This window comes from Atractosteus spatula, chromosome 7, assembly GCF_055471065.1.
Source record: "Atractosteus spatula isolate fAtrSpa1 chromosome 7, fAtrSpa1.hap1, whole genome shotgun sequence".
Taxonomy (NCBI): domain Eukaryota; kingdom Metazoa; phylum Chordata; class Actinopteri; order Semionotiformes; family Lepisosteidae; genus Atractosteus; species Atractosteus spatula.
In genome coordinates, this window is record NC_142712.1 from 4,771,138 (window position 1) to 4,798,400 (window position 27,263).

At 45.6% G+C, this 27,263-nt stretch overlaps 1 protein-coding gene and 1 long non-coding RNA gene across 21 annotated transcripts; both read right to left on the bottom strand.

The window, feature by feature from the left end:
- Positions 1 to 92: 92 nt before the first annotated feature.
- On the bottom strand, positions 93 to 26,953 carry LOC148830241 (uncharacterized). Of its 20 annotated transcripts, none has more exons than XM_088920739.1 (31): positions 26,573 to 26,953; positions 26,173 to 26,241; positions 25,735 to 25,788; positions 24,899 to 24,949; positions 24,233 to 24,283; positions 23,619 to 23,669; positions 22,952 to 23,002; positions 22,338 to 22,379; positions 21,671 to 21,721; positions 21,057 to 21,107; positions 20,391 to 20,441; positions 19,782 to 19,832; positions 19,115 to 19,165; positions 8,504 to 8,554; positions 7,838 to 7,888; positions 7,240 to 7,290; positions 6,573 to 6,623; positions 5,957 to 6,007; positions 5,290 to 5,340; positions 4,692 to 4,742; positions 4,025 to 4,075; positions 3,882 to 3,926; positions 3,667 to 3,684; positions 2,892 to 2,918; positions 2,701 to 2,721; positions 2,121 to 2,150; positions 1,823 to 1,837; positions 1,165 to 1,185; positions 998 to 1,015; positions 883 to 906; positions 93 to 745 (listed from the first exon to the last, which is right to left on the bottom strand). In XM_088920739.1, exons 1-31 carry the CDS (start codon positions 26,622 to 26,624, stop codon positions 687 to 689), a joined length of 1,362 nt encoding a protein of 453 aa, XP_088776865.1. In that variant the 5' UTR covers positions 26,625 to 26,953; the 3' UTR covers positions 93 to 686. The 20 variants fall into 20 exon arrangements, with proteins under 20 accessions (XP_088776865.1, XP_088776864.1, XP_088776861.1 ...); XM_088920738.1 differs by having other exon boundaries at positions 21,057 to 21,098; positions 22,338 to 22,388; XM_088920735.1 differs by having other exon boundaries at positions 8,504 to 8,545; positions 22,338 to 22,388.
- On the bottom strand, positions 14,406 to 15,300 carry LOC148830242 (uncharacterized). The gene is made up of 2 exons (XR_016091308.1): positions 15,194 to 15,300; positions 14,406 to 15,056 (listed from the first exon to the last, which is right to left on the bottom strand). It is a non-coding gene; the product is annotated as an uncharacterized LOC148830242 (long non-coding RNA).
- Positions 26,954 to 27,263: the final 310 nt, after the last annotated feature.

Sequence of the window (27,263 nt, forward strand, 5' to 3'; positions counted from 1 at the left end):
ATTTTGTCGTTAGGAGTCCATGATTGAAAGCAGATGAACAACCAAAGTAGTTACAGTTTTTTTTAATGAAGAAAGATCCAGAGAACAAGAAGTTGATGCTTATTATTTATTGATTTTGCATTTAACAGAGGATGGATTATGAAAAGAAATTATGAAACTGGCATGGCAGATGAAACAGGGTGCAGGAAATGTTAGGTTTGTCTTTATTGGAGGGCTGGAGGCACATTCTGAGCATTATAAATCAGCCTTTTAACTGTCTGAAGGGTGTGGTAGCAGATGATGATTAAAAAGATCACTGTGTGCTTGATGGGAGCTGGTTTTAGCCCCTGTAATATCAGTGTTGGAGGTGATGGATGGAAAAACAATAGTTCAAGACTGAGGCAAGCTAGTTCTAGGTGTTCATCAGGCCATCACATTTCCTGTTGCCCCAAAGTTGAACTTAATCGGCTCCCCACATGATTGCAAAGACACCGATAGTTAGTTCTATCATTTGTAGTATTTAGACACAGGTCTCTGCTCAGAGGCTGTGCCAGGTGGACAGAAGCAGGCACGTGTTACACAAGAAGATGATGGTGATGTTCTCACTCTAACAGTCTGCACACTGCTAAGCAGAAAGCATTAGTAGGAAAGGTCTCTGAGTTCCGGCTGCATTCATCTTCACCGTCTCAGGCAGAGCTTTACGTCTCTTAGTAATTCTTCCAGAAATATTTGACAGAGCAGGAATTGCAGTAGTAGCTTCTAGTGTCTGAAACACAAAGAACCATTAATATCAAGAGCTGCTCTTCTTAAGATGACAAGACACCAGCATTTCCAGCTTATATGACAGAACAGCCCTGCAGAGAAATTATCACTTCATCTTCAGTAAAGGATGGAAATACTTACAGTAGAAGCATCCCCAGATGAAAACTGCAAAAACAGAAGGCAGAAAACATAAAAGTTTGTTCATCTTTTACTGTCATTTCACTTTATCATAAAGAAGAGTAAAAAAACTACTCACATATGCATTTTCTGTAACCTAGAGTGGAAGACAAGTGACAATGGAGTTAGATAATCAGTGCTCACAGAAAAGTTCAATTTATAAAGTGCCCAAAAGCCTTTTTGAATAGTTTTCTATTTACATGGTAAAGAGGCAAGAAGATAGTCAAGATAAATGTCTGTACTTACGATGGTAACAAATGTGACGAACTGCAGAGAAGAGAAAGTGAGACTGAAGTTAGTTACATGACCTAATATACTGTCATCTCTCTGTTCTTATGGGTCCCCACCCTCTGGATAGAAAAGTCTCACAAGATTTCCTTTGTTCACAGAGATTTCCAGCATATCTCCAGCATATAACAACTCTGATCGATAATCTTCACTATCTCCAGTGTATCCCAGCTCTGTTCAATCCCCCTCACTATCTCCAGTGTATCCCAGCTCTGATCAATGCCCCTCACTATCTCCAGTGTATCCCAGCTCTGTTCAATGCCCCTCACTATCTCCAGTGTATCCAGTGTATCCCAGCTCTGTTCAATGCCCCTCACTATCTCCAGTGTATCCAGTGTATCCCAGCTCTGTTCAATGCCCCTCACTATCTCCAGTGTATCCCAGCTCTGTTCAATCCCCCTCACTATCTCCAGTGTATCCCAGCTCTGATCAATGCCCCTCACTATCTCCAGTGTATCCCAGCTCTGTTCAATCCCCCTCACTATCTCCAGTGTATCCCAGCTCTGATCACCACCTCTCAGTAGTTCCAGTCATCACCAGCTGTGGGAGAGCTCGTGAGATTTCAGCACCAGAGCTAGACCATCCCAGATCAACAGCGATCCAGAAGTTTACTCACCACATTTCTTTCTCCCTGCAAGGAAAGAGGACAAGAAGAAAGGACTGAGAGGAGGTCAGCTAGAGAAATCACAAACCTCCCTGTTCTCCAGCTAGAGGTCTAAAATTCTTCTACAAACATATAAGGAATCACTTATGTTAAAAAACCATTAGTTTTAAAAAGAGGTCTCACAGAGCTAAAAAACAGGGATGCTTTGAGAACAGAGAACTGCTGGGACAGATGGGAAAATCCTAAACAGTGTGACAAGTCTGTGACATCTAGTCAATCATTAGAGGCAAGACTTAAAAGACAGACTTACTGACGAGGCAGGTCCTCCGGCGATGGTTGTCTGTTCGGGACACAAACATTTTTGGTTAAATAGTAAATCTGAAATCTAAATGTTACTGAAACTTCTCAACAGAATAATTGAGAGAAGAGTTACATGTAATACCCATTAATTGTGTGATTATTATTTCTATGTTAAAAAATATGCAACTTTATTAGTGTAATACATTTGATGCTTTAAGCATTGCACCCTCCCTGCATGCAGCATAGCTCCTGGGATTTTAAGATGCTGTTAATTATATAAATGATGAGGGGAGAGAATTCCGTTCAAGATTTTCTCAGAGTGAAAGTAGTGAAGACGGGTTGTGGTTTAGTAAGTACAGTAGCTTATGAGTGCATGACTTACTAAACTTTTGCAATAAAGCCCCCAGCACCCTGAAGTCAGTGCTATCATGAGCAAGGTATGTGCTCAGGACCCAGTCTAGGAGGGGACTTTGATAAAGCCCCAAATCAGAAACTTTCAAAACAAGGATGAATCACTGTAAGCAATAAATACCAGACTATTTCTCTTTCTTAACAGTACAAAGCACAGAAATACAGAAGGGAATGCTTACGTCTCCGATAGCATCTAATTCCTGTTGAGGGGCAAAAAAAGACAATTAGAGAGATAGCATTGTGTGAGAAATTCAAACATGAAATAAAAAATGAAAGGTTTCAAGAGATGGGATTCAAAGTTTTGAATCTGTTCATCCATTTAGTCGTGGTATAGTAGTGGGAATTTGTAAAAAAACAACAATATACTCACTGCGGGTACAGGAATAGCCCCAGTGATCTTTATGAAGGGAAGGAGAAGATACTGTGTTAACAGTGTGACTGACATAGACAATCAAGTCTTACAATCAAGTCTCCCCTTCAGTAATAACTATCAATTGCAATTTAAAGGAGAACATAGTTGTGCATAGTTTTCCACTGATAAACTACGAAGGCTATGACTGAAAGTCAAGAAGACAGTGAAGTTAACTATATTTCTGCCATTCTCTCTCAGACCCACTCAGAACTGTTGATAGACATTGAAGTCTAGGTCATCACTGTTACAGTTCCAACATCCCCAACCAAGAGCAAGTACTTCATCCACTCTGGGGAGGCATGGGTTAACCACACCTCGTTATCGCCTATTTAAACCCTGCTCCCTGTTCATTCAGTGTACAGTATTACTTCAGACCATGTGAGATACACACTCAATACTGTGATGCCTTTTCTGGAATCCTGCTTGGGTTTTGGACTTTTGGCTACCCTTTTGATTCTGATTTTTGGAAATTGTCTTGGACTCCTTTTGCGAAGTTTCTCCTAGTTTTTTGGCTTCTTGACCCCTTTTGCTAGTCTTTCATGATGACCTTGGATTCCCCTGTTGCTTAAATGTACTATGATATTCTGCTTGCATAGGGTCCATCGTCTTGCTAATTGCTGCTCTGCAGCGTAACAGTCACTTGCTTAGGTCAACACTTCGTACATCACTCTGATGTGATCATTTGCACAACTGAGGGATGAGGCCACTTTGGATAAGTAATTTCAGTACTTACAATTGATGCAGTAACCTCCTGCAAGAGAGAAAGACATTCAGCAATTAGAGATGCTGCTGCTCCTCTTCCCTAATAGAGGAAACAAGTGCAAAACTCAACTAAAAGCAGCTGTTAAATATGAAAGGGAAGATGCACAGCCAAAAACTGTATAGCTCTACTGCACTACAGACTCCTCCACACTCTGCACCAGAAGTCAGGCCTTCAGTGGAGCTCACCTTTCTTGGCTAGAGCGTTCGTTGTGCTCAAAGACCTTCTCACATCTGAAAAAAGGACAAAGAGGCCCAAGCCCAGGTTGCTGTTAGCTGTACCAGCAGCGCTGTAATGAGCTGAAAGAGTGAGGAAGTGAACAGGTCCTTACCCAGTCCTCGCTTTCCATAGCTGTCTTCCATGTCCATGTCAGCATCACTCTCTACCAGAGGGAAAAGACACCAGACAGCATTACACCTTCTTAACACAACAGGTTTCTCTCTTCCTCCAAGAAACAGCTGCATGAGATCCACAGATCAATTAGCTGTTAATTACCGAAGGAGTTTGACATGCCAAATGGCCAACTCTCGTTCATAAGTGTCCCTGAGCTCAAATGTTCACCTGTCGCTCAGTCAGCCTGTTCTACACTTTGAGTGTCAAAAGCACTCTTACTAATCTCACTCCTGTTTTGTAAGTAAAGTTTGGTCTTTTCAGCATCTGTCAAGCTAAGATCACTGAGTTCTCGCTTGAAGCTGTCCCCTTCCATGTCCATATCAGTATCGCTCTCTAAGGGAGGGGAGCAGCATTAGACACCATGACAATGTCTTGACACAAAGGGTTGTGGGAGTATGGATCACGTTAGCCAACCATATTGTTGAAGCCAAGAATTGGGCTTTTTTCAAGAAACAGCTGCAGGAGATCCTCTGATCCATTAGCTGCTAACTACCAAGTGAGTTAGACAGGCTGACTGGCCTCTCGTTCGTAACTGTGCTTGAGTTCTTATGTTCACCTGTCGCTCAGTCAGTCCCTTCTGTGTCTGGAGTTTCAAAAGCACTCACCTAAATCACTCCTCTTCTTATGCCCGTATGACCCCATCTCATCTGCAGCTTCTGTAAGGAACACAGAATAGTGTAAACTGTTAGTGATCTGAGCTCATCTACATCCAGACTGATGCCCCTCGCTTGGAAGGACAGCCCACTCCTATGACTCTCCCTCCACATCTGGAATGAAGACACGTTGCAGAGATACATCAACTCCAGGTCTTGCTCTGAGGGTGCTGTCCCCTGTCCTCTTACTGGACTGTTTCTCATTCCTATGTCCCCTGTGCCCCAGGACACCCCTCACACCCCAGTCTTCCTGTCTGGTCTTCCTCTGGGAGGCGCTCCTGTGCAGTGAACACAGCAGTGCTGCTCCTGGAGCCCAGACCAGCAGGGTTCACAGGGCTCTTCATCGGTTCAGGTGTTAAACAGGTTCAGTCGAATGAAGAATCAAGTGAATTAGCTCAGGTATATTGAAAAGCATGAGTTGCCAGAGGGCCAGACTGGGAGACTTGATTCCCCCATCATCTGAAGACAAAGGCCCAAGCCCAGGTTGCAGTTAGCTGTACCAGCAGCGCTGTAATGAGCTGAAAGAGTGAGGAAGTGAACAGGTCCTTACCCAGTCCACGCTTTCCATAGCTGTCTTCCATGTCCATGTCAGCATCACTCTCTACCAGAGGGAAAAGACACCAGACACCATTACACCTTCTTAACACAACAGGTTTCTCTCTTCCTCCAAGAAACAGCTGCATGAGATCCACAGATCAATTAGCTGTTAATTACTGAAGGAGTTAGACATGCCAAATGGCCAACTCTCGTTCATAAGTGTCCCTGAGCTCAAATGTTCACCTGTCGCTCAGTCAGCCTGTTCTACACTTTGAGTGTCAAAAGCACTCTTACTAATCTCACTCCTGTTTTGTAAGTAAAGTTTGGTCTTTTCAGCATCTGTCAAGCTAAGATCACTGAGTTCTCGCTTGAAGCTGTCCCCTTCCATGTCCATATCAGTATCGCTCTCTAAGGGAGGGGAGCAGCATTAGACACCATGACAATGTCTTGACACAAAGGGTTGTGGGAGTATGGATCACGTTAGCCAACCATATTGTTGAAGCCAAGAATTGGGCTTTTTTCAAGAAACAGCTGCAGGAGATCCTCTGATCCATTAGCTGCTAACTACCAAGTGAGTTAGACAGGCTGACTGGCCTCTCGTTCGTAACTGTGCTTGAGTTCTTATGTTCACCTGTCGCTCAGTCAGTCCCTTCTGTGTCTGGAGTTTCAAAAGCACTCACCTAACTCACTCCTCTTCTTATGCCCGTATGACCCCATCTCATCTGCAGCTTCTGTAAGGAACACAGAATAATGTAAACTGTTAGTGATCTGAGCTCATCTACAATTAGAGACTGATGCCCCTCGTTTGGAAGGACAGCCCACTCCTATGACTCTCCCTCCACATCTGGAATGAAGACACGTTGCAGAGATACATCAACTCCAGGTCTTGCTCTGAGGGTGCTGTCCCCTGTCCTCTTACTGGACTGTTTCTCATTCCTATGTCCCCCATGCACCAGGACACCCCTCACACCCCCTCCCAGTCTTCCTGTCTGGTCTTCCTCTGGGAGGCGCTCCTGTGCAGTGAACACAGCAGTGCTGCTCCTGGAGCCCAGACCAGCAGGGTTCACAGGGCTCTTCATCGGTTCAGGTGTTAAACAGGTTCAGTCGATTGACGAACCAAGTGAATTAGCTCAAGAACAGCTCAGGTATATTGAAAAACATGAGTTGCCAGAGGGCCAGACTGGGAGACCTGATTCCCCCATCATCTGAAGACAAAGGCCCAAGCCCAGGTTGCTGTTAGCTGTACCAGCAGCGCTGTAATGAGCTGAAAGAGTGAGGAAGTGAACAGGTCCTTACCCAGTCCTCGCTTTCCATAGCTGTCTTCCATGTCCATGTCAGCATCACTCTCTACCAGAGGGAAAAGACACCAGACACCATTACACCTTCTTTACACAACAGGTTTCTCTCTTCCTCCAAGAAACAGCTGCATGAGATCCACAGATCAATTAGCTGTTAATTACCAAAGGAGTTAGACATGCCAAATGGCCAACTCTCGTTCGTAAGTGTCCCTGAGCTCAAATGTTCACCTGTCGCTCAGTCAGCCTGTTCTACACTTTGAGTGTCAAAAGCACTCTTACTAATCTCACTCCTGTTTTGTAAGTAAAGTTTGGTCTTTTCAGCATCTGTCAAGCTAAGATCACCGAGTTCTCGCTTGAAGCTGTCCCCTTCCATGTCCATATCAGTATCGCTCTCTAAGGGAGGGGAGCAGCATTAGACACCATGACAATGTCTTGACACAAAGGGTTGTGGGAGTATGGATCACGTTAGCCAACCATATTGTTGAAGCCAAGAATTGGGTTTTTTTCAAGAAACAGCTGCAGGAGATCCTCTGATCCATTAGCTGCTAACTACCAAGTGAGATAGACAGGCTGACTGGCCTGTCGTTCGTAACTGTGCTTGAGTTCTTATGTTCACCTGTCGCTCAGTCAGTCCCTTCTGTGTCTGGAGTTTCAACAGAACTCACCTAACTCACTCCTCTTCTTATGCCCGTATGACCCCATCTCATCTGCAGCTTCTGTAAGGAACACAGAATAATGTAAACTGTTAGTGATCTGAGCTCATCTACATCCAGACTGATGCCCCTCGCTTGGAAGGACAGCCCACTCCTATGACTCTCCCTCCACATCTGGAATGAAGACACGTTGCAGAGATACATCAACTCCAGGTCTTGCTCTGAGGGTGCTGTCCCCTGTCCTCTTACTGGACTGTTTCTCATTCCTATGTCCCCTGTGCCCCAGGACACCCCTCACACCCCAGTCTTCCTGTCTGGTCTTCCTCTGGGAGGCGCTCCTGTGCAGTGAACACAGCAGTGCTGCTCCTGGAGCCCAGACCAGCAGGGTTCACAGGGCTCTTCATCGGTTCAGGTGTTAAACAGGTTCAGTCGAATGAAGAATCAAGTGAATTAGCTCAGATATATTGAAAAGCATGAGTTGCCAGAGGGCCAGACTGGGAGACTTGATTCCCCCATCATCTGAAGACAAAGGCCCAAGCCCAGGTTGCTGTTAGCTGTACCAGCAGTGCTGTAATGAGCTGAAAGAGTGAGGAAGTGAACAGGTCCTTACCCAGTCCTCGCTTTCCATAGCTGTCTTCCATGTCCATCTCAGCATCACTCTCTACCAGAGGGAAAAGACAGCAGACACCATTACACCTTCTTTACACAACAGATTTCTCTCTTCCTCCAAAAACAGCTGCATGAGATCCACAGATCAATTAGCTGTTAATTACCAAAGGAGTTAGACATGCCAAATGGCCAACTCTCGATCGTAAGTGTCCCTGAGCTCAAATGTTCACCTGTCGCTCAGTCAGCCTGTTCTACACTTTGAGTGTCAAAAGCACTCTTACTAATCTCACTCCTCTTCTGTAGGTAAAGTTTGGTCTTTTCAGCATCTGTCAAGCTAAGATCACTGAGTTCTCGCTTGAAGCTGTCCCCTTCCATGTCCATATCGGTATCGCTCTTTAAGGGAGGGGAGCAGCATTAGACACCATGACAATGTCTTGACACAAAGGGTTGTGGGAGTATGGATCACATTAGCCAACCATATTGTTGAAGCCAAGAATTGGGCTTTTTTTAAGAAACAGCTGCAGGAGATCCTCTGATCCATTAGCTGCTAACTACCAAGTGAGTTAGACAGGCTGACTGGCCTCTCGTTCGTAACTGTGCTTGAGTTCTTATGTTCACCTGTCGCTCAGTCAGTCCCTTCTGTGTCTGGAGTTTCAACAGCACTCACCTAACTCACTCCTCTTCTTATGCCCGTATGACCCCATCTCATCAGCAGCTTCTGTAAGGAACACAGAATAGTGTAAACTGTTAGTGATCTGAGCTCATCTACATCCAGACTGATGCCCCTCGCTTGGAAGGACAGCCCACTCCTATGACTCTCCCTCCACATCTGGAATGAAGACACGTTGCAGAGATACATCAACTCCAGGTCTTGCTCTGAGGGTGCTGTCCCCTGTCCTCTTACTGGACTGTTTCTCATTCCTATGTCCCCTGTGCCCCAGGACACCCCTCACACCCCCTCCCAGTCTTCCTGTCTGGTCTTCCTCTGGGAGGCGCTCCTGTGCAGTAAACACAGCAGTGCTGCTCCTGGAGCCCAGACCAGCAGGGTGCACAGGGCTCTTCATCGGTTCAGGTGTTAAACAGGTTCAGTCGAGTGAAGAATCAAGTGAAATAGCTCAAGAACAGCTCAGGTATATTGGAAAGCATGAGTTGCCAGAGGGCCAGACTGGGAGACCTGATTCCCCCTGCTTTCCCCACACATGTAACAGTGAGCCTGCAGCATGTGTGACTCATTCACTCACACACTGACCCACTGTCTCAGACCAGACATCACTGTCAGCACTATCACCTATCCCACTCCTCTTTGCTTGTGCATACAGGCCCTCATCATTGTCTGTAAAGAATACAGAACAATAGAATGAATTAGAGATGTGAGCACATCTAATGTGAAACCGTGCAAATGTGGAAAAATGGAAATAAATGCCCGGAGTTTGAACACTCTTAGTCAGTGGGTGTGTGTCCCCTGTAATCCAAGGCAGTTTTTCCAGAACAGTGGCAGGTGTACGTACTGAAATCGCTGTAGTCCTCAAAGTCAGCAGCGTTCTCCAGCAGCTCACTGTCCTCTGCAGGAAGGAGAGACACAGCAAGGAGTGAGGAGCTGGGACACAAAAGACAATGAAGCCATTCTCTGCACTAGCCCTGAACATCTGAGCCAGCACACTGCTGGCTGACTTTTGGTGTAAATAGGGTATTAATCAGTATAAAGGTAATGAGCTTTGTAAATTCTCTGAATGAGTAGGCAAAACATCATGGATTAGTTGTTGTGGGATCAGATCCCTGAAGAGACATTACTGTTGCACACTGGAGCAAAGAGCTTCCCTCAGATTGCTCAGCTAGTGAATCAACCCGGTGTATAAACAAGTCTGCAGCAAATTTTCATCTAAATCACAATTCCTTTCTCAGTTTAATAAAATAGAGGCTAGCAGATAGAACCACACATGTATTAATACACTCACCCAGTCCTCTCTTCTGACTGAACCTGGCATCGTCCTTGTTAAAGGTCCTCTCCTCAAGGACTGCAGCACCTGCATGGCGAGGGAGAGAGGCAGAGAGTCAGAGAGACAGCAGCAGGAGAAGTGATGGGAGAGACACAGTGAGAGGGACACACAAAGTGAGGGAGGAGCAGAAAGAAAAGGAAAGAGAAGAGAAGAGAAGACACAGGGAGAGGAGACAGAGGTCAGGGAGACTCGGAAGGAAGTAGCCATGAGGTCACAAGGTGAGAGCTGCAGGATGAGCAGACAGAAGCGCAGCTCTCTAAAACAGGTGACAACCCAGCAGGACAGGACAGGCAGAGCTGCGACAGAGAAGAAAAAGGGGAGCAGAGGACCCCCAAAGACAGACGCCAATGTTTCTCACCAGCTGCAGCTCCCAGGCAGAGTAGGAGGGCGATGGCAGTGAAGGTCTTCATGGTCTCAGAGCACTGTGCCTGTGTCTCTGTGTCTGCAGCTCTGAGGATCTGGACAGAGTTTTATAGAGCTCCTGGACCGCTCCACTGCCCAGCACTGTCCACGTGGACAAAAGTAGGCAAATCAGATGCACAAGTAGTTTAACTGTTAATTGTTTCAGTGTAGCATTATCAACAGAGGCAATCTGATCATCTTCGTTTCTGCAGAATTCATGTCTCTAATCTTATACATTCAAAATACACCCCTTCACAATTAATCATTCTCCTCATCAGAGAGCAGGGACTAGTCACCTGAGGTGTTGTTGAAGTTACAGTAACTATGAAATCCAGTGAAGAGAATTACACATGCTTTGTATTAAGCTGTTTGGATGAACCACATGTTTGCAGTATCACATACAGTACATGCTTTGTTGCAAACTACCAGCTGAATTTGAGATGGGCATTTTTCAGTAAAGTCTCCCCATTCTTGCCTGTCTGCCATACAGGCCAGCTTTTAGTCATGGACACTTCTCCACGTGTTCAGTTTGAACATTTAGTTTTTAATTAAAAACCAAACATCTAAAAAAAAGATGTATATACATATTTAATGTCTCAACAACATGGGATATCACTGGAAGGGACAATACTTTTCCAAAGCAGTGTATTCTATGTGTGTCAGAAGGGTCACAGGTCAGTGCTAATTATACTAAATCAAACCACCAGATGAAAAGTCACTTGGAGGGAAACATGTAGGGCCAGGAAAACTACCTGTTCCTTTTGAGACAGGAAATGAGAGCACCTGTAGAACACCTGTATAAACATGGGTAGAGCACACAACATGCAAACTCCACACAGACAGGTGTCCCAAGCTAGAATCAAACAGGATGCTGGAGCTGTGAATCAGCAGTGCTGACCATCGCACCACCTAGCCTGTGTTTCCATGGATTGGATGCTGCAGCCATAGCTCTCCTTCATAACAGGTCAGAAGCAAAGCAACCTGAAAGAGTGATGTCAGTCTGAGTGCAGCGTCTACAAGCAGATCGCCATTAACCTAATGTGAAGCCTTGTTAATTCAGTGTCATTACCTGTGGGTGCTAATTTCCTTTTTCAGAACATTGTCACTGGCTCTAATGCTTTTCTAGAAAGTTATTAGTTCTACTATGAACTACTGATCTTTAAAATATCTATTTCTTCTTTTAGCTAAAATTGCTGAAGAAACCATTGTAAATGAGCAAGTCCGCTGTAAGTACAGATAAAACTAAATATGTTCAGAAATTCAGAAATCATAATCATGCATTACCAACATTTCTGACTCAGTTTTTACTTCTCTTCCCGTCTAGTTACGACCCAATGTCTTTTTAGAAATAAGTGTTTGTTGCATTTAATTCATTAATTCATACACATGATGATGCTTTTATCTTTTCTGCAGTTACCAGCTGGCTTCATAAAGTTGTGGATGTTGATAAGAGATTTATTCTGAAACACTTTGCATCAGCTTATGTATGACGAGTGTATCTGCACAGAGATCAAAAGATATCAGAGAAGAGATAGACTTTGTGAGAACTGATCAGTTACCAGAGTCAGGAATCATTCAGTCTTCTGGCAACTGTCCACCCTGAAACTTGATCTGTTCAGAGTGCTGTGCTTTTTCAGTCATTTATGGTGCTTAATTATGAGTAAAGAGTCTTTACTAGGTTCTTATAGACTTTTGAGTGATGTATTTGTATCCAAAACGAATTTCTTTAATTTTCTGAAATTTCAGCCGCTCATGTTCAGAACAAAGACTCCATTAGCGTCTCCTATAACAGTCCTACAGCGCCATCTCGTGTCTCATTCTTGCAGTAATATGCCTTCCTGTGCGTGTTCGGTTGGGATTTGGAGTTATTCCTATGCTGACCGATATTTCTCACATTTTTCCTTCCCACAGTTAATAACCTCTGAAAGGTATGAGGCCTGAGGCCTTGCTATTTTATATGTTAGCTTTTTCAAGGTCTTTTTTGACAACCTTAATAATAATACTACTAATAATAAAATACAAATCACGGAGTTTAGCCTTCTTTTTGGTCATTGCCTATGAATTTTGTCAGAATTAAATTCAAACTCCTGATGATCAGCTTCAACGGCTTGTCTCTGGATTCATCAGTGAAGTGGCAGGTCCATCTGCAGACACGTTGTTGTGATCTTTGGCCTCTGGCCTCCATTCAGTTCCAAAAACCCGGCTGTGAGTCTGAACCCTGGGAGACGGTGCGTCACGAAGCGTTTTTCAGGCCCCTATGCAGACGGCAGAATCCCGAAGGGAGTGAAACAGACACAGGGGGAAAAAAAAGTTCGAACATGTCAGGGCTGTGAAGATTAAAGATCTCTCCAAGCCCATTGTTTCCCATTTCACCTCTGACGGCCATGACCACTCTAATCTCCTGTCTGTGTTCTCAAAGACGGTTTTCCCAACTCATACATCAGAAAGACCACCAAAACCAAACTTATCCTGCAGCTAGGATCACACCTTCCACCTTCTCTTAACGACAGACTACTCTTCCTCTAGATTTTCTCCGTTCATTGAAGGTTTCATTTCACACCTCTCTACACCTCTCCTGACTTCACACCTCTTGATTGGCCTCTCTTCCTGTCCCCTGCTCCCGCCTCTCACTCCTCCTCCCTCCCAGCCTTTGTTCTCCACGGCCGAAAGAAGGCTCCACGGCCGAAACGTTGTGTTTTCTTTCTTCTTTTTTTCAGCAGGGAATAAACCTATTACTTGTTCCTACGGGGAAAAAAGACTAGGATCGGGGCTGGCTGGTAGATGAACAGGGGGGCGTGTCGAGGGTGCGCTGGTGCTCGGGGGGGGGGGTGTGGTCCATGCGAAAGTCCTAAGGGAGTCTGTAGAGAAACCCTGAGTGGGAGCAAAAGTCCAGAGCCGGGTATTCCATCCAAGACAGACGAGACAAAAGTTAAAAGCCGGAGTGGGATCCGGCGAAGGATGGGGGGAAAAAGAAGGAGTAACAGGGCCAGGTACACACCGTTGCGAAGCCTATGATGTCGTGCCACTCCTGGACTCGCTGGTAGGCGGGCTTCCAGGTGTCCATCTCCAAAGCTGAGCCTGGAATGGTGGGAGCGTCTGGCTTTTGTCGGGAGGCGCTGGAAGAGGAGGCAGGTACAAGCTCTGCAGCTATTCCCCAGCACACGAGAGACACTTCTCTCTCATCTCAGCTCGAAGACACACCTCCGCTCTCCAGCTTCCTGTAGTCATATTTGTTCTCATGAGGTTACCTTTCGTTACCTTTCGCATCTGTTCTGCCTGACTTTAACGTTTTCTTCATTGTGTTTGTACTCTTATCTTTCTTAGATGGGTGCACATTCCTGTATATTCCCAGGGCACAGTGAAGAGCTGGAAATGATTTCATGACCTCGTGTGTTTTGGCTATGGGGTTGTACTTGCTTGCAACATCACTTTTACATCGCTGTGCATCTCACTGTGCAGCATTGGAAATGGAGCCCATAATGAAAATCCATCTCTAAAAGAAGAAAAACTGTTTATTCCAGTGGTGTCTGAACCGACAGAATACATCTCTAATAACACACTCAGACTAAGTCTGTTCTTTCAGGTCCTGTCCCCAGATCATCTTCCGTGTCTTGCCATGAAAACTCTATGAATTGTGACGGGGGAACTATCCATAGGGTCGCCATGAGTCGACAACCTCGACAGCACTCACCCACACCCCCCCCCCCCCAGATCAACGGATGCTTGTCCGGGGAAGTCAAAGAATGTTTTCTGCACAGTAGAAAAAGCGAGACACTGTGTCACTGATGGACATAAGGAGTATCTTTGGGGAAGTCAGATTGCAGTCAGAACCCAGAGCAGAATTAGCCAGGAACCAGAGTTAAGATAAAGTCCGGATTTTGGTTTTACGTCTGACCCGCTAGATGGGGCCTTTTACACCATTATTGGTTTGGAAATTCTTGTCCAGATGGAAGAGCGCCACCTACTGGTCCACAAACACCAGCAGCAACCCCATTTTCCTCAGAAGTCTCCTATCACAGTACTGACCAGACCCAGCCTTGCTGAGCTTCTGAGATCTGAGGAGAGCAGGCTTGAAGCCCAGATTTTGTCATTAGGAGTCCATGATTGAAAGCAGATGAACAACCAAAGTAGTTACAGTTTTTTATGAAGAAAGATCCAGAGAACAAGAAGTTGATGCTTATTATTTATTGATTTTGCATTTAACAGAGGATGGATTATGAAAAGAAATTATGAAACTGGCATGGCAGATGAAACAGGGTGCAGGAAAGTTAGGTTTGTCTTTATTGGAGCCTGGAGGCACATTCTGAGCATTATAAATCAGCCTTTTAACTGTCTGAAGGGTGTGGTAGCAGATGATGATTAAAAAGATCACTGTGTGGTTGATGGGAGCTGGTTTTAGCCCCTGTAATATCAGTGTTGGAGGTGATGGATGGCAAAACAATAGTTCAAGACTGAGGCAAGCTAGTTCTAGGTGTTCATCAGGCCATCACATTTTCTGTTGCCCCAAAGTTGAACTTAATCGGCTCCCCACATGATTGCAAAGACACCGATAGTTAGTTCTATCATTTGTAGTATTAAGACACAGGTCTCTGCTCAGAGGCTGTGCCAGGTGGACAGAAGCAGGCACGTGTTACACAAGAAGATGATGGTGATGTTCTCACTCTAACAGTCTGCACACCGCTAAGCAGAAAGCATTAGTAGGAAAGGTCTCTGAGTTCCGGCTGCATTCATCTTCACCGTCTCAGGCAGAGCTTTACGTCTCTTAGTAATTCTTCCAGAAATATTTGACAGAGCAGGAATTGCAGTAGTAGCTTCTAGTGTCTGAAACACAAAGAACCATTAATATCAAGAGCTGCTCTTCTTAAGATGACAAGACACCAGCATTTCCAGCTTATATGACAGAACAGCCCTGCAGAGAAATTATCACTTCATCTTCAGTAAAGGATGGAAATACTTACAGTATCTGCATCTCCAGAAGAAAACTGCAAAAACAGAAGGCAGAAAACATAAGAGTTTGTTCATCCTTTACTGTCATTTCACTTTATCATACAGAAGAGTAAAAAAACTACTCACATCTGCATCTTCTGTAACCTAGAGTGGAAGACAAGTGACAATGGAGTTAGATAATCAGTGCTCACAGAAAAGTTCAATTGATAAAGTGCCCAAAAGCCTTAATGAATAGTTTTCTATTTAGATGGTGAAGAGGCAAGAGGATAGTCAAGATAAATGTCTGTACTTACGATGGTAACAAATGTGACGAACTGCAGAGAAGAGAAAGTGAAACTGAAGTTAGTTACATGACCTAATATACTGTACACCTGTCATCTCTCTGTTCTTATGGGTCCCCACCCTCTGGATAGAAAAGTCTCACAAGATTTCCTTTGTTCACAGAGATTTCCAGCATATCTCCAGCATATAACAACTCTGATCGATAATCTTCACTATCTCCAGTGTATCCCAGCTCTGTTCAATCCCCCTCACTATCTCCAGTGTATCCCAGCTCTGATCAATGCCCCTCACTATCTCCAGTGTATCCCAGCTCTGTTCAATGCCCCTCACTATCTCCAGTGTATCCAGTGTATCCCAGCTCTGTTCAATGCCCCTCACTATCTCCAGTGTATCCAGTGTATCCCAGCTCTGTTCAATGCCCCTCACTATCTCCAGTGTATCCCAGCTCTGTTCAATCCCCCTCACTATCTCCAGTGTATCCCAGCTCTGATCAATGCCCCTCACTATCTCCAGTGTATCCCAGCTCTGTTCAATCCCCCTCACTATCTCCAGTGTATCCCAGCTCTGATCAATGCCCCTCACTATCTCCAGTGTATCCCAGCTCTGTTCAATGCCCCTCACTATCTCCAGTGTATCCAGTGTATCCCAGCTCTGTTCAATGCCCCTCACTATCTCCAGTGTATCCAGTGTATCCCAGCTCTGTTCAATGCCCCTCACTATCTCCAGTGTATCCCAGCTCTGTTCAATCCCCCTCACTATCTCCAGTGTATCCCAGCTCTGTTCAATCCCCCTCACTATCTCCAGTGTATCCCAGCTCTGATCAATGCCCCTCACTATCTCCAGTGTATCCCAGCTCTGTTCAATCCCCCTCACTATCTCCAGTGTATCCCAGCTCTGTTCAATCCCCCTCACTATCTCCAGTGTATCCCAGCTCTGATCAATGCCCCTCACTATCTCCAGTGTATCCCAGCTCTGTTCAATGCCCCTCACTATCTCCAGTGTATCCAGTGTATCCCAGCTCTGTTCAATGCCCCTCACTATCTCCAGTGTATCCAGTGTATCCCAGCTCTGTTCAATGCCCCTCACTATCTCCAGTGTATCCCAGCTCTGTTCAATCCCCCTCACTATCTCCAATGTATCCCAGCTCTGTTCAATGCCCCTCACTATCTCCAGTGTATCCCAGCTCTGTTCAATCCCCCTCACTATCTCCAGTGTATCCCAGCTCTGTTCAATGCCCCTCACTATCTCCAGTGTATCCCAGCTCTGATCACCACCTCTCAGTAGTTCCAGTCATCACCAGCTGTGGGAGAGCTCGTGAGATTTCAGCACCAGAGCTAGACCATCCCAGATCAACAGCAATCCAGAAGTTTACTCACCACATTTCTTTCTCCCTGCAAGGAAAGAGGACAAGAAGAAAGGACTGAGAGGAGGTCAGCTAGAGAAATCACAAACCTCCCTGTTCTCCAGCTAGAGGTCTAAAATTCTTCTACAAACATATAAGGAATCACTTACGTTAAAAAACCATTAGTTTTAAAAAGAGGTCTCACAGAGCTAAAAAACAGGGATGCTTTGAGAACAGAGAACTGCTGGGACAGATGGGAAAATCCTAAACAGTGTGACAAGTCTGTGACATCTAGTCAATCATTAGAGGCAAGACTTAAAAGACAGACTTACTGACGAGGCAGGTCCTCCGGCGATGGTTGTCTGTTCGGGACACAAACATTTTTGGTTAAATAGTAAATCTGAAATCTAAATGTTACTGAAACTTCTCAACGGAATAATTGAGAGAAGAGTTACATGTAATACCCATTAATTTAGTGATTATTATTTCTATGTTAAAAAATATGCAACTTTATTAGTGTGATACAATTTGTACATTAAGCATTGCACCCTCCCTGCATGCAGCATAGGTTCTTGGTGAAAAAAACCTCCTTTGTCTTCCTGAAAACTGAGAAATGACCCTGCATTGTGGTATACTGATCTGTACATGTGTCGATAATATAACCATGGTTTAGTGACGTTTACTCCCAATGTGTATTTATCTGTACACAAACACCACTACTGAAATAACTCCACTTAAGTAAGTAAGTACAGTAGCTTATGAGAGCATGACTTACTAAACTTTTGCAATAAAGCCCCCAGCACCCTGAAGTCAGTGCTATCATGAGCAAGGTATGTGCTCAGGACCCAGTCTAGGAGGGGACTTTGATAAAGCCCCAAATCAGAAACTTTCAAAACAAGGATGAATCACTGTAAGCAATAAATACCAGACTATTTCTCTTTCTTAACAGTACAAAGCACAGAAATACAGAAGGGAATACTTACGTCTCCGATAGCATCTAATTCCTGTTGAGGGGCAAAAAAAGACAATTAGAGAGACAGCATTGTGTGAGAAATTCAAACATGAAATAAAAAATGAAAGGTTTCAAGAGATGGGATTCAAAGTTTTGAATCTGTTCATCCATTTAGTCGTGGTATAGAAGTGGGAATTTGTAAAAAAACAACAATATACTCACTGCGGGTACAGGAATAGCCCCAGTGATCTTTATGAAGGGAAGGAGAAGATACTGTGTTAACAGTGTGACTGACATAGACAATCAAGTCTTACAATCAAGTCTCCCCTTCAGTAATAACTATCAATTGCAATTTAAAGGAGAACATAGTTGTGCATAGTTTTCCACTGATAAACTATGAAGGCTATGACTGAAAGTCAAGAAGACAGTGAAGTTAACTATATTTCTGCCATTCTCTCTCAGACCCACTCAGAACTGTTGATAGACATTGAAGTCTAGGTCATCACTATTACAGTTCCAACATCCCCAACCAAGAGCAAGTACTTCATTCACTCTGGGGAGGCGTGGGTTAACCACACCTCGTTATCGCCTATTTAAACCCTGCTCCCTGTTCATTCAGTGTACAGTATTAGTTCAGACCATGTGAGTTACACACTCAATACTGTGATGCCTTTTCTGGAATCCTTCCTGGGTTTTGGACTTTTGGCTACCCTTTTGATTCTGATTTTTGGAATTTGTCTTGAATTTCTTTTGTGAAGTTTCTCCTAGTTTTTTGGCTTTTTGACCCTTTTTGCTAGTCTTTGACCCTGACCTTGGATTTCCTTTTTGCTTAAGTGTTTCGTGATACCCTGACTGCATAGGGTCCATCGTCTTGCTAATTGCTGCTCTGCAGCGTAACAGTCACTTGCTTAGGTCAACACTTCGTACATCACTCTGATGTGATCATTTGCACAACTGAGGGATGAGGCCACTTTGGACAAGTAATTTCAGTACTTACAATTGATGCAGTAACCTCCTGCAAGAGAGAAAGACATTCAACAATTAGAGATGCTGCTGCTCCTCCTTCCCTAATAGAGGAAACAAGTGCAAAACTCAACTAAAAGCAGCTGATAAATATGAAAGGGAAGATGCACAGCCAAAAACTGTATAGCTCTACTGCACTACAGACTCCTCCACACTCTGCACCAGAAGTCAGGCATTCAGTGGAGCTCACCTTTCTTGGCTAGAGCGTTCGTTGTGCTCAAAGACCTTCTCACATCTGAAAAAAGGACAAAGAGGCCCAAGCCCAGGTTGCTGTTAGCTGTACCAGCAGCGCTGTAATGAGCTGAAAGAGTGAGGAAGTGAACAGGTCCTTACCCAGTCCTCGCTTTCCATAGCTGTCTTCCATGTCCATGTCAGCATCACTCTCTAACAGAGGGAAAAGACACCAGACACCATTACACCTTCTTTACACAACAGGTTTCTCTCGTCCTCCAAGAAACTGCTGCATGAGATCTACAGATCAATTAGCTGTTAATTACCAAAGGAGTTAGACATGCCAAATGGCCAACTCTCATTCGTAAGTGTCTCTGAGCTCAAATGTTCACCTGTCGCTCAGTCAGCCTGTTCTACACTTTGAGTGTCAAAAGCACTCTTACTAATCTCACTCCTGTTCTGTAGGTAAAGTTTGGTCTTTTCAGCATCTGTCAAGCTAAGATCACTGAGTTCTCAATTGAAGCTGTCCCCTTCCATGTCCATATCAGTATCGCTCTCTAAGGGAGGGGAGCAGCATTAGACACCATGACAATGTCTTGACACAAAGGGTTGTGGGAGTATGGATCACGTTAGCCAACCATATTGTTGAAGCCAAGAATTGGGCTTTTTTCAAGAAACAGCTGCAGGAGATCCTCTGATCCATTAGCTGCTAACTACCAAGTGAGTTAGACAGGCTGACTGGCCTGTCGTTCGTAACTGTGCTTGAGTTCTTATGTTCACCTGTCACTCAGTCAGTCCCTTCTGTGTCTGGAGTTTCAACAGCACTCACCTAACTCACTCCTCTTATTAAGCCCGTATGACGCCATCTCATCTGCAGCTTCTGTAAGGAACACAGAATAATGTAAACTGTTAGTGATCTGAGCTCATCTACATCCAGACTGATGCCCCTCGCTTGGAAGGACAGCCCACTCCTATGACTCTCCCTCCACATCTGGAATGAAGACACGTTGCAGAGATACATCAACTCCAGGTCTTGCTCTGAGGGTGCTGTCCCCTGTCCTCTTACTGGACTGTTTCTCATTCCTATGTCCCCTGTGCCCCAGGACACCCCTCACACCCCAGTCTTCCTGTCTGGTCTTCCTCTGGGAGGCGCTCCTGTGCAGTGAACACAGCAGTGCTGCTCCTGGAGCCCAGACCAGCAGCGTTGACAGGGCTCTTCATCGGTTCGGGTGTTAAACAGGTTCAGTCGAATGAAAAATCAAGTGAATTAGCTCATGAACAGCTCAGGTATATTGAAAAGCATGAGTTGCCAGAGGGCCAGACTGGGAGACCTGATTCCCCCATCATCTGAAGACAAAGGCCCAAGCCCAGGTTGCAGTTAGCTGTGCCAGCAGCGCTGTAATGAGCTGAAAGAGTGAGGAAGTGAACAGGTCCTTACCCAGTCCTCGCTTTCGATCACCTTTATCCATGTCCATGTCAGCATCACTCTCTACCAGAGGGAAAAGACACCAGACACCATTACACCTTCTTTACACAACAGGTTTCTCTCTTCCTCCAAAAACAGCTGCATGAGATCCACAGATCAATTAGCTGTTAATTACCAAAGGAGTTAGACATGCCAAATGGCCAACTCTCATTCGTAAGTGTCTCTGAGCTCAAATGTTCACCTGTCGCTCAGTCAGCCTGTTCTACACTTTGAGTGTCAAAAGCACTCTTACTAATCTCACTCCTGTTCTGTAGGTAAAGTTTGGTCTTTTCAGCATCTGTCAAGCTAAGATCACTGAGTTCTCAATTGAAGCTGTCCCCTTCCATGTCCATATCGGTATCGCTCTCTAAGGGAGGGGAGCAGCATTAGACACCATGACAATATCTTGACACAAAGGGTTGTGGGAGTATGGATCACGTTAGCCAACCATATTGTTGAAGCCAAGAATTGGGCTTTTTTCAAGAAACAGCTGCAGGAGATCCTCTGATCCATTAGCTGCTAACTACCAAGTGAGTTAGACAGGCTGACTGGCCTGTCGTTCGTAACTGTGCTTGAGTTCTTATGTTCACCTGTCGCTCAGTCAGTCCCTTCTGTGTCTGGAGTTTCAACAGCACTCACCTAACTCACTCCTCTTATTAAGCCCGTATGACGCCATCTCATCTGCAGCTTCTGTAAGGAACACAGAATAATGTAAACTGTTAGTGATCTGAGCTCATCTACATCCAGACTGATGCCCCTCGCTTGGAAGGACAGCCCACTCCTATGACTCTCCCTCCACATCTGGAATGAAGACACGTTGCAGAGATACATCAACTCCAGGTCTTGCTCTGAGGGTGCTGTCCCCTGTCCTCTTACTGGACTGTTTCTCATTCCTATGTCCCCCGTGCCCCAGGACACCCCTCACACCCCCTCCCAGTCTTCCTGTCTGGTCTTCCTTTGGGAGGCGCTCCTGTGCAGTGAACACAGCAGTGCTGCTCCTGGAGCCCAGACCAGCAGGGTTGACAGGGCTCTTCATCGGTTCGGGTGTTAAACAGGTTCAGTCGAGTGAAGAATCATGTGAATTAGCTCATGAACAGCTCAGGTATGTTGAAAAGCATGAGTTGACAGAGGGCCAGACTGGGAGACCTGATTCCCCCATCATCTGAAGACAAAGGCCCAAGCCCAGGTTGCTGTTAGCTGTACCAGCAGCGCTGTAATGAGCTGAAAGAGTGAGGAAGTGAACAGGTCCTTACCCAGTCCTCGCTTTCCATAGCTGTCTTCCATGTCCATGTCAGCATCGATCTCTACCAGAGGGAAAAGACACCAGACACCATTACACCTTCTTTACACAACAGGTTTCTCTCTTCCTCCAAGAAACTGCTGCATGAGATCTACAGATCAATTAGCTGTTAATTACCAAAGGAGTTAGACATGCCAAATGGCCAACTCTCGTTCGTAAGTGTCCCTGAGCTCAAATGTTCACCTGTCGCTCAGTCAGACTGTTCTACACTTTGAGTGTCAAAAGCACTCTTACTAATCTCACTCCTGTTCTGTAGGTAAAGTTTGGTCTTTTCAGCATCTGTCAAGCTAAGATCACTGAGTTCTCAATTGAAGCTGTCCCCTTCCATGTCCATATCAGTATCGCTCTCTAAGGGAGGGGAGCAGCATTAGACACCATGACAATGTCTTGACACAAAGGGTTGTGGGAGTATGGATCACGTTAGCCAACCATATTGTTGAAGCCAAGAATTGGGCTTTTTTCAAGAAACAGCTGCAGGAGATCCTCTGATCCATTAGCTGCTAACTACCAAGTGAGTTAGACAGGCTGACTGGCCTCTCGTTCGTAACTGTGCTTGAGTTCTTATGTTCACCTGTCGCTCAGTCAGTCCCTTCTGTCTCTGGAGTTTCAACAGCACTCACCTAACTCACTCCTCTTATTAAGCCCGTATGACCCCATCTCATCTGCAGCTTCTGTAAGGAACACAGAATAATGTAAACTGTTAGTGATCTGAGCTCATCTACATCCAGACTGATGCCCCTCGCTTGGAAGGACAGCCCACTCCTATGACTCTCCCTCCACATCTGGAATGAAGACACGTTGCAGAGATACATCAACTCCAGGTCTTGCGCTGAGGGTGCTGTCCCCTGTCCTCTTACTGGACTGATTCTCATTCCTATGTCCCCTGTGCCCCAGGACACCCCTCACACCCCCTCCCAGTCTTCCTGTCTGGTCTTCCTCTGGGAGGCGCTCCTGTGCAGTGAACACAGCAGTGCTGCTCCTGGAGCCCAGACCAGCAGGGTTGACAGGGCTCTTCATCGGTTCGGGTGTTAAACAGGTTCAGTCGAATGAAAAATCAAGTGAATTAGCTCAAGAACAGCTCAGGTATATTGAAAAGCATGAGTTGACAGAGGGCCAGACTGGGAGACCTGATTCCCCCATCATCTGAAGACAAAGGCCCAAGCCCAGGTTGCTGTTAGCTGTACCAGCAGCGCTGTAATGAGCTGAAAGAGTGAGGAAGTGAACAGGTCCTTACCCAGTCCTCGCTTTCGTTCACCTTTATCCATGTCCATGTCAGCATCACTCTCTACCAGAGGGAAAAGACACCAGACACCATTACACCTTCTTTACACAACAGGTTTCTCTCTTCCTCCAAGAAACAGCTACATGAGATCCACAGATCAATTAGCTGTTAATTACCAAAGGTGTTAGACATGCCAAATGGCCAACTCTCATTCGTAAGTGTCTCTGAGCTCAAATGTTCACCTGTCGCTCAGTCAGCCTGTTCTACACTTCGAGTGTCAAAAGCACTCTTACTAATCTCACTCCTGTTCTGTAGGTAAAGTTTGGTCTTTTCAGCATCTGTCAAGCTAAGATCACTGAGTTCTCGCTTGAAGCTGTCCCCTTCCATGTCCATATCAGTATTGCTCTCTAAGGGAGGGGAGCAGCATTAGACACCATGACAATGTCTTGACACAAAGGGTTGAGGGAGTATGGATCACGTTAGCCAACCATATTGTTGAAGCCAAGAATTGGGCTTTTTTCAAGAAACAGCTGCAGGAGATCCTCTGATCCATTAGCTGCTAACTACCAAGTGAGTTAGACAGGCTGACTGGCCTGTCGTTCGTAACTGTGCTTGAGTTCTTATTTTCACCTGTCGCTCAGTCAGTCCCTTCTGTGTCTGGAGTTTCAACAGCACTCACCTAACTCACTCCTCTTATTAAGCCCGTATGACGCCATCTCATCTGCAGCTTCTGTAAGGAACACAGAATAGTGTAAACTTTTAGTGATCTTAGCTCATCTACATCCAGACTGATGCCCCTCGTTTGGAAGGACAGCCCACTCCTATGACTCTCCCTCCACATCTGGAATGAAGACACGTTGCAGAGATACATCAACTCCAGGTCTTGCTCTGAGGGTGCTGTCCCCTGTCCTCTTACTGGACTGTTTCTCATTCCTATGTCCCCTGTGCCCCAGGACACCCCTCACACCCCCTCCCAGTCTTCCTGTCTGGTCTTCCTCTGGGAGGCGCTCCTGTGCAGTGAACACAGCAGTGCTGCTCCTGGAGCCCAGACCAGCAGGGTTCACAGGGCTCTTTCTCTGTTCAGGTGTTAAACAGGTTCAGTCGAGTGAAGAATCATGTGAATTAGCTCATGAACAGCTCAGGTATATTGGAAAGCATGAGTTGACAGAGGGCCAGACTGGGAGACCTGATTCCCCCATCATCTGAAGACAAAGGCCCAAGCCCAGGTTGCTGTTAGCTGTACCAGCAGCGCTGTAATGAGCTGAAAGAGTGAGGAAGTGAACAGGTCCTTACCCAGTCCTCGCTTTCCATAGCTGTCTTCCATGTCCATGTCAGCATCGATCTCTACCAGAGGGAAAAGACACCAGACACCATTACACCTTCTTTACACAACAGGTTTCTCTCTTCCTCCAAAAACAGCTGCATGAGATCCACAGATCAATTAGCTGTTAATTACCAAAGGAGTTAGACATGCCAAATGGCCAACTCTCATTCGTAAGTGTCTCTGAGCTCAAATGTTCACCTGTCGCTCAGTCAGACTGTTCTACACTTCGAGTGTCAAAAGCACTCTTACTAATCTCACTCCTGTTCTGTAGGTAAAGTTTGGTCTTTTCAGCATCTGTCAAGCTAAGATCACTGAGTTCTCAATTGAAGCTGTCCCCTTCCATGTCCAGATCAGTATCGCTCTCTAAGGGAGGGGAGCAGCATTAGACACCATGACAATGTCTTGACACAAAGGGTTGAGGGAGTATGGATCACGTTAGCCAACCATATTGTTGAAGCCAAGAATTGGGCTTTTTTCAAGAAACAGCTGCAGGAGGTCCTCTGATCCATTAGCTGCTAACTACCAAGTGAGTTAGACAGGCTGACTGGCCTCTCGTTCGTAACTGTGCTTGAGTTCTTATGTTCACCTGTCGCTCAGTCAGTCCCTTCTGTGTCTGGAGTTTCAACAGCACTCACCTAACTCACTCCTCTTATTAAGCCCGTATGACCCCATCTCATCTGCAGCTTCTGTACGGAACACAGAATAATGTAAACTGTTAGTGATCTGAGCTCATCTACATCCAGACTGATGCCCCTCGCTTGGAATTACAGCCCACTCCTATGACTCTCCCTCCACATCTGGAATGAAGACACGTTGCAGAGATACATCAACTCCAGGTCTTGCTCTGAGGGTGCTGTCCCCTGTCCTCTTACTGGACTGTTTCTCATTCCTATGTCCCCTGTGCCCCAGGACACCCCTCACACCCCAGTCTTCCTGTCTGGTCTTCCTCTGGGAGGCGCTCCTGTGCAGTGAACACAGCAGTGCTGCTCCTGGAGCCCAGACCAGCAGGGTGCACAGGGCTCTTCATCGGTTCAGGTGTTAAACAGGTTCAGTCGAGTGAAGAATCAAGTGAAATAGCTCAAGAACAGCTCAGGTATATTGGAAAGCATGAGTTGCCAGAGGGCCAGACTGGGAGACCTGATTCCCCCTGCTTTCCCCACACATGTAACAGTGAGCCTGCAGCATGTGTGACTCATTCACTCACACACTGACCCACTGTCTCAGACCAGACATCACTGTCAGCACTATCACCTATCCCACTCCTCTTTCCTTGTGCATAAAGGCCCTCATCATTGTCTGTAAAGAATACAGAACAATAGAATGAATTAGAGATGTGAGCACATCTAATGTGAAACCGTGCAAATGTGGAAAAATGGAAATAAATGCCCGGAGTTTGAACACTCTTAGTCAGTGGGTGTGTGTCCCCTGTAATCCAAGGCAGTTTTTCCAGAACAGTGGCAGGTGTACGTACTGAAATCGCTGTAGTCCTCAAAGTCAGCAGCGTTCTCCAGCAGCTCACTGTCCTCTGCAGGAAGGAGAGACACAGCAAAGAGTGAGGAGCTGGGACACAAAAGACAATGAAGCCATTCTCTGCACTAGCCCTGAACATCTGAGCCAGCACACTGCTGGCTGACTTTTGGTGTAAATAGGGTATTAATCAGTATAAAGGTAATGAGCTTTGTAAATTCTCTGAATGAGTAGGCAAAACATCATGGATTAGTTGTTGTGGGATCAGATCCCTGAAGAGACATTACTGTTGCACACTGGAGCAAAGAGCTTCCCTCAGCTAGCGAATCAACCCGGTGTATAAACAAGTCTGCAGCAAATTTTCATCTAAATCACAATTCCTTTCTCAGTTTAATAAAATAGAGGCTAGCAGACAGAACCACACATGTATTAATACACTCACCCAGTCCTCTCTTCTGACTGAACCTGGCATCGTCCTTGTTAAAGGTCCTCTCCTCAAGGACTGCAGCACCTGCATGGCGAGGGAGAGAGGCAGAGAGTCAGAGAGACAGCAGCAGGAGAAGTGATGGGAGAGACACAGTGAGAGGGACACACAAAGTGAGGGAGGAGCAGAAAGAAAAGGAAAGAGAAGAGAAGAGAAGACACAGGGAGAGGAGACAGAGGTCAGGGAGACTCGGAAGGAAGTAGCCATGAGGTCACAAGGTGAGAGCTGCAGGATGAGCAGACAGAAGCGCAGCTCTCTAAAACAGGTGACAACCCAGCAGGACAGGACAGGCAGAGCTGCGACAGAGAAGAAAAAGGGGAGCAGAGGACCCCCAAAGACAGACGCCAATGTTTCTCACCAGCTGCAGCTCCCAGGCAGAGTAGGAGGGCGATGGCAGTGAAGGTCTTCATGGTCTCAGAGCACTGTGCCTGTGTCTCTGTGTCTGCAGCTCTGAGGATCTGGACAGAGTTTTATAGAGCTCCTGGACCGCTCCACTGCCCAGCACTGTCCACGTGGACAAAAGTAGGCAAATCAGATGCACAAGTAGTTTAACTGTTAATTGTTTCAGTGTAGCATTATCAACAGAGGCAATCTGATCATCTTCGTTTCTGCAGAATTCATGTCTCTAATCTTATACATTCAAAATACACCCCTTCACAATTAATCATTCTCCTCATCAGAGAGCAGGGACTAGTCACCTGAGGTGTTGTTGAAGTTACAGTAACTATGAAATCCAGTGAAGAGAATTACACATGCTTTGTATTAAGCTGTTTGGATGAACCACATGTTTGCAGTATCACATACAGTACATGCATTGTTGCAAACTACCAGCTGAATTTGAGATAGGCATTTTTCAGTAAAGTCTCCCCATTCTTGCCTGTCTGCCATACAGGCCAGCTTTTACTCATGGACACTTTCTGCACATCTCAGTCACTGAACTCTGTAGTTCGGGCTCAAGGCAGGATACATCCTAGACAGGAGGCCAGTCCATTGCAGGTCACACATAGAAACATACACTCACACCTTGGCAGTTTTACCAGGAGCCAGTT